The 5,259-nt window shown below is 50.2% G+C and overlaps 1 protein-coding gene across 1 annotated transcript in view; it reads left to right on the top strand.

The window, feature by feature from the left end:
- Window positions 1-2,145: 2,145 nt before the first annotated feature.
- Window positions 2,146-5,259, top strand: part of LOC101653138 (desmocollin-3) — a 41,792-nt gene continuing 38,678 nt past the window's right edge. Inside the window, exon 1 of the mRNA XM_004702925.1 lies at window positions 2,146-2,214. Coding sequence (XP_004702982.1) covers window positions 2,146-2,214 — 69 coding nt within the window. The remainder of the gene's footprint in view (window positions 2,215-5,259) is intronic.

The following is a 5,259-nucleotide window of genomic DNA, read 5'->3' as shown; positions in this document are numbered from 1 at the left end:
GTTGAAGATTCTCCACCTCTTTCAGTATAAAACTCAACTCTTCAGCCTGTTTTTCAAACCCAATTCCCAGCCCCTGGATTCCTTCAATAGGTACTGTGATGAAGGAGTGCTCTTCAGTTTCCTTGGGAAGCTCTCACAAGCCTCTCCACAATCTTTGCATGAGCTCTGCCCCCCCCCAGTTCCTTGTTTCCCCCTGAACCCTTTCCCACCCTCCTTGTTTCCCTCTTGGTTTTTTTAAAAATCGTTTTATTAGGGGCTCATAGGACTCTTATCACAATCCATACATACATCAATTGTGTAAAGCACATTTGTACATTCATTGCCCTCGTCATTCTCAAAACATTTGCTCTCCACTTAAGCCCCCGGCATCAGGTTCTCATTTTTATCCCCCCTCCCCCCTCCCTCATGAGCCCTTGATAATTTATAAATTGTTATTTTTTCATATTTTGCCCTGTCCGATGTCTCCCTTTACCCACTTTTCTGTTGCTGTACCTCTTGTTTCTTAACCCATGAATCTTTCCTTTGGAAAAGTGTCTTTGGCGGGGTGAATTCTTGAATTTCTTAATGCTTCACCCCTTGCTACTCCCCTGAGAGTGAGGTGGAAGGGGTGAGGACTGAGTTATGCAGCTTCGTTTCTCATCCATCTTCAGAAAATCGTGACTCACATGTTCTTCAAGGCTAGCTAGCACTGGAGGAACCTTGGAGTTGTGAATGAGGGTGAGAGGAAGGGGGTTTAGGGTTGAGCTACAAAAAGAGACTGAGTGGGGAGGCATTTGTAGAGATTTCTCTAAGGTTCAGAGGGTTATTTCATGCAGAGACACCGGCCCCCCCCCACCTCCCAGAGGTGAAACCTAATGTCCGGTGGCTGAGAGACAAAGTTGGGGGAACTGAATTTAAAGTGTCTTGAAAATTTAAAGCGACCCAAATTCAAGGGAACACATACACTTAGACAAAAAGTCTATGAAGGGTGATGAGGGTGGGAATGGGAATGGCCACCACGTCCCTCTGTGATTAATCTGAACTGCCCTAGGGTCCTAGACTGCCTGACGGTCCAGGCCTGGGAACTTGTAGGTCGCCTGCCAGACCAACACACAAAGTCAAGAATATAAGGACAACAAATGCTTGCATAGTGCCTCATATAAACGAACAAATAAACAAGAACAACCACAAAACTCGCTGCCATCGAGTTGACTTTATAGGACAGAATAGAACTGCCCTTGTCGGTTCCTGCCCCACCTTTCTTCCACCGAGCAATTGGTGGTCTCCAATGGCTGACCTTGAGCTAGCAGACCCAGGCCTTCCCCACAACACCACCAGAGCTCCTAAGGTAACTGGCAAAAATAAATAAATGAATGGATGGATGGATAGGTAGATAGGTAGGTAGGTAGGTAGACAGACGATAGATAGATAGATAGATAGATAGATAGATAGATAGATAGATAGATAGATAGATAGAAAGATAGATAGATAATACAGCAACCAAGCTCTGGTTGTTGGTTCCTGAAATGGTCAGCGGTCAGAATTTTGTTGGCTTGGTTTTACATATTTTCTAGTACAGGAAATGCTAACTTGTTAACGCCCGATGCCGCCCAGTCGGTTCTCACTCATGGTGGTGCGTGTCTTCGTTCGTGAAGTTTGGGGAGAATAAATATATCTTTTTTTGTTAACCTGGAGACAGGACCCAGAATTTGGCCAGGCTGACGGGCGGAGCCGCTGGGTGTTCCTGGCATCCCAGAAAGGTGGTGTTGGGGCAGGGCTCCCCAGAGGCGGCTTTGGGGTTCCGCAGCAGGAACGCGCTGTGCAGCGTCGGCAGGGGGGTCGCTCCGAGGATCTGGGGGGGTGGGGGAGGCGGAGCGGACGAGGGGCGTGGGCGAGTGGGCAGAGGGTGAGCCGGCCTGCTTTTCCCCAGAGGCCCAGGGGGCAAGCTCAGGCAGCTCCCCTGCGACTCTGGCGGTGATAAAACTTGAGGATTAAACTAGGAGGGGCCGCTAGGCGTCCTCTGGGTCCAATCCCGTCGAGGCAGCGAACGCGGTTGGGGCAGGTAAGCCCCAAAGAGGCCAAGGCGACTAAAAGGATCTCAGCAGAGAGGCGAGCACCCACCCCCGCGCCCCTGCAGCCCGCAGTCTGCTCCCTGCCCGCGCTCCGATGGCCGCCTGCGGGCCGCCGGGCTCCCTGCGTGGAGCCCTCGGGTGGCCCCTGCTGCTGCTGATCTTCGCGGTGAGTGGGAGCCCACGTGGAGATGGAGGCCGGACCAGCCCTTGTCTCTGCGCGGGGACCAGGGGACTTGGGGAGGCAAGGGCCCCTGAGAGGTGACATCCATGGCTTAGCTCAACCCTGCGGGGCTGGCACCCCAGCTTTATTTCTGGAGGAGTGAGGGGAGAAAATGAACCGTTGAGGCTTGACTGGGTTAAGGCTTTTCGTTCGGAACACTGGGTTCCGTCGTGTGAGTTACTGAACGCTCCCCTGTTGGGTTGGGTGTCCACGGGCACCGTCGCTGGTGTTGGGGGTCATGCTTCTCCAGGTCCTCCCAGCCTGGGCGGGGTGTGGGGCGTTTCAGTGCAGAGGGAGAAATGGTATTTGCTTGGTTCAGGAACCCAAAGAGGGGTAGTACTGGGTGCCATTTCAGTCTCCGCAACTTGAGTGAGCTGAAGGGGCCCAGAGGGGACACTGGGTCCCAATGTGGGACAACAGACTTACTGGCTATGACACCCCTTAAAGTTAACTATCCGATGTCCCAACCACTCATGCTGCCAGCCTGCAGGGGCTGGGGTTGGTGGTGGAGGCTGGAGGGCTGAGGTCTTGTTTGGGGTCAGAGTGTGGGGTGGTGGGGTATGGGGTGAGAAGGGGAGATCTGTGTGAACCCAGAGTCCAGCTTTGGTCAGAAGGCAAGGACCCTCCAAGGAGAAGGCTAGGGACAGTTTTCCTTAACCGAATCCAGGAGATGGGTGAAGCAGAAAACTGGGAACCCAGAAAGGACCAGAGTTTCACACCTGATAGGATTATGTGGGAAGGAGCTAGGGACCCTCCCTTCCCTGCACATCCACAGACCCCATGTCCTAGAGGACAGCGGAGGACGCCTGCCTTAAAGAGGGTCGACTCTGGCTCTGAGGATTCTGGTTGAATGTTGGATTTGTAGTTAAGAACTAAGGACTGTGGACTGACAAGGAATTGTACAAATAAATACATGGACCTGCCAGGCCGCTTCTCGCACAAAGTATCTGAGCGGATGACTTACCGCCCCCCCTTTTAATGAAAAGATCATTTTATTGGGGGCTCTTACAGCTTTTATAACAATCCATACATCAATTGTTTCAAGCATATTTGTACATATGTTACCATCATTATTTTAAAAATATTTACTTTCTATTTGAGTGCTTAGTATCAGCTCCTCTCTTTTCCCTCCCTCCCCCTTCCACCCTCGTGACCCCTTAATAAATAATAAATAATTAATATTTTCATGTCGTACACCAACAACCGCTGTCTCCCTTCCCCCATGGGTTCTGCTGTTCATCCCCCTGGGGTATGGTGGGGTGTGGTTATGTGTCGATCATTTCCATTGGTTCCCCCAACCTCCCCCTCTTCACCCCACCTTTCACCTACCCTGCTGAAATAACTCTTAACAAATGGGAACTTCTAGAAAAACTTCATCTTTTACTAAAGACTGCCATTTTTCTGTTTGATAGCATGGATTTGCTCTGTTGTGTTTGCTATGTGGCCTGGGGAGAATGAGAAGAAGCAATTCGGGAGGTGCTTCATTCCCAAGAGTTTCCGTATTCGCTCCAGGTCAGGGCTGGGAAGACAGGGAGTGCCCTAGTTTAAAGGGGTGTGTGTGTGCACTCTTGAGGTGTGACCTGGCAAAAAGGGGCATGTAAACCTCAACAGAGAGAGCTTCAACTCTATTTTATGCCATACAAGTTGAGGATTATTTTTTTAAAGTAGTTACCAAAGTTTAGATTAAATGGTATATTATATAGGGAGCCCTGAATACCCAGGAGTGTATTTTTAAATGTACATCTTAATTTCACCTTCAATCCCCGGTATACAGATATTTTTACTTTCTGAGCAGATGGCTAAATTTAATAACTCAATTGACCCTTCCAGGGGCTCTGGTGGTATATCCGACTGCACTTACTGAGCTCCTAACCCCAATGTCAATGGTTTGAACAACCAGGTCCTCTGTGGGTTAAAATGAGGCTCTCTACTCACAGATTTAAAGTATTTGAAACCCTTTAAAAGGGGGACAGTTCTCTGGCTCCTGGGACGCTCAGAGGAGCTGGAATCAACTCAATGGCAGTGGTTTTTTTGTTGTTGTTGTTGTTTTTTGAAACTTTTCCATGCATGCATTTTCTTTTGATTCATGTGACTGTCGTTTTTTAAGTACAATATTAATGATAGAGCTTTTTAGAGCCACACCTTCATTTTATGGAGGCTTTAATGGAGCTCTCTAAAGCACTGGCTTGTTCTTAGAAGAGAGTTCTTCAAAGCAAGGCTTCAACACAAATTGAAGGTTTGAAACAGCTCAGCCTTTTGACGGCACTCTCCTGAAAGGTTGAGAAATCTTGCCAGTTTGTACTTTTCTGCCTCTCCTGACCCAGTCGCCAAGGGCCCATTCAAGGAAACCGCATAGGTGTCACAGCGCCGCTGGGTTCCAGAGCTTTCCATGGCTGATTTCTCGGGTGTAGGCAGCCAAGCCGTTTTTACAGAGGCGCCTCTGGGCCGTCTAGCCTCTGGGTGGACTTGCAGCAGCAATGGCCTCACAATTTGCTCCACCCAGAGCCCAGGGACTCCACCCTTTTCCCGCTGGAACATGATTCCTCCCCTGTTCCCAGGAGCCCTCGGGTGGTGCAAATAGCTAAGCCAGCTCTCGCTCAGCCTCCGGATTGGCAGTGTTGACCATCTTCCGAAAGGTTGACGTGAAAGCCTGGTGGGACAGTTCGTTCTTCGCACGAGGGGTCACAAGGAACGGAGCAGCCACCTCCAGATGGTGAACGTTCTTTTGCCTCAGTCCAGTCCTTTCTGCCCTGTTACAAATGATGAGATCCTTTTCACTCTGTGGCTTCACAGTGTTCAACAGGGGTCCTGGCGACGTCGTGGGTTCCCCGTTGGGCTGCTAACTGCAATGTCAGCAGTTCGAAACCACCCGTTGTTCCGCAGCTCCCAGTTGGGCTGTGATCCCCAGCTGGAATCCACCGCAGCCCAGCGGCAGTGAAGCAGGGCTTTCTTCAGCCAAGAGTTACAGTCTCTTTTTGACACCCCACC

The sequence above is a fragment of the Echinops telfairi genome, unplaced genomic scaffold (genome assembly GCF_000313985.2).
Source record: "Echinops telfairi isolate 266 unplaced genomic scaffold, ASM31398v2 ScPeMD7_7400;HRSCAF=8409, whole genome shotgun sequence".
NCBI lineage: Eukaryota > Metazoa > Chordata > Mammalia > Afrosoricida > Tenrecidae > Echinops > Echinops telfairi.
The sequence above is the reverse complement of the archived record's forward strand: the minus strand, read 5'-3'. Positions and strand labels throughout refer to the sequence as shown.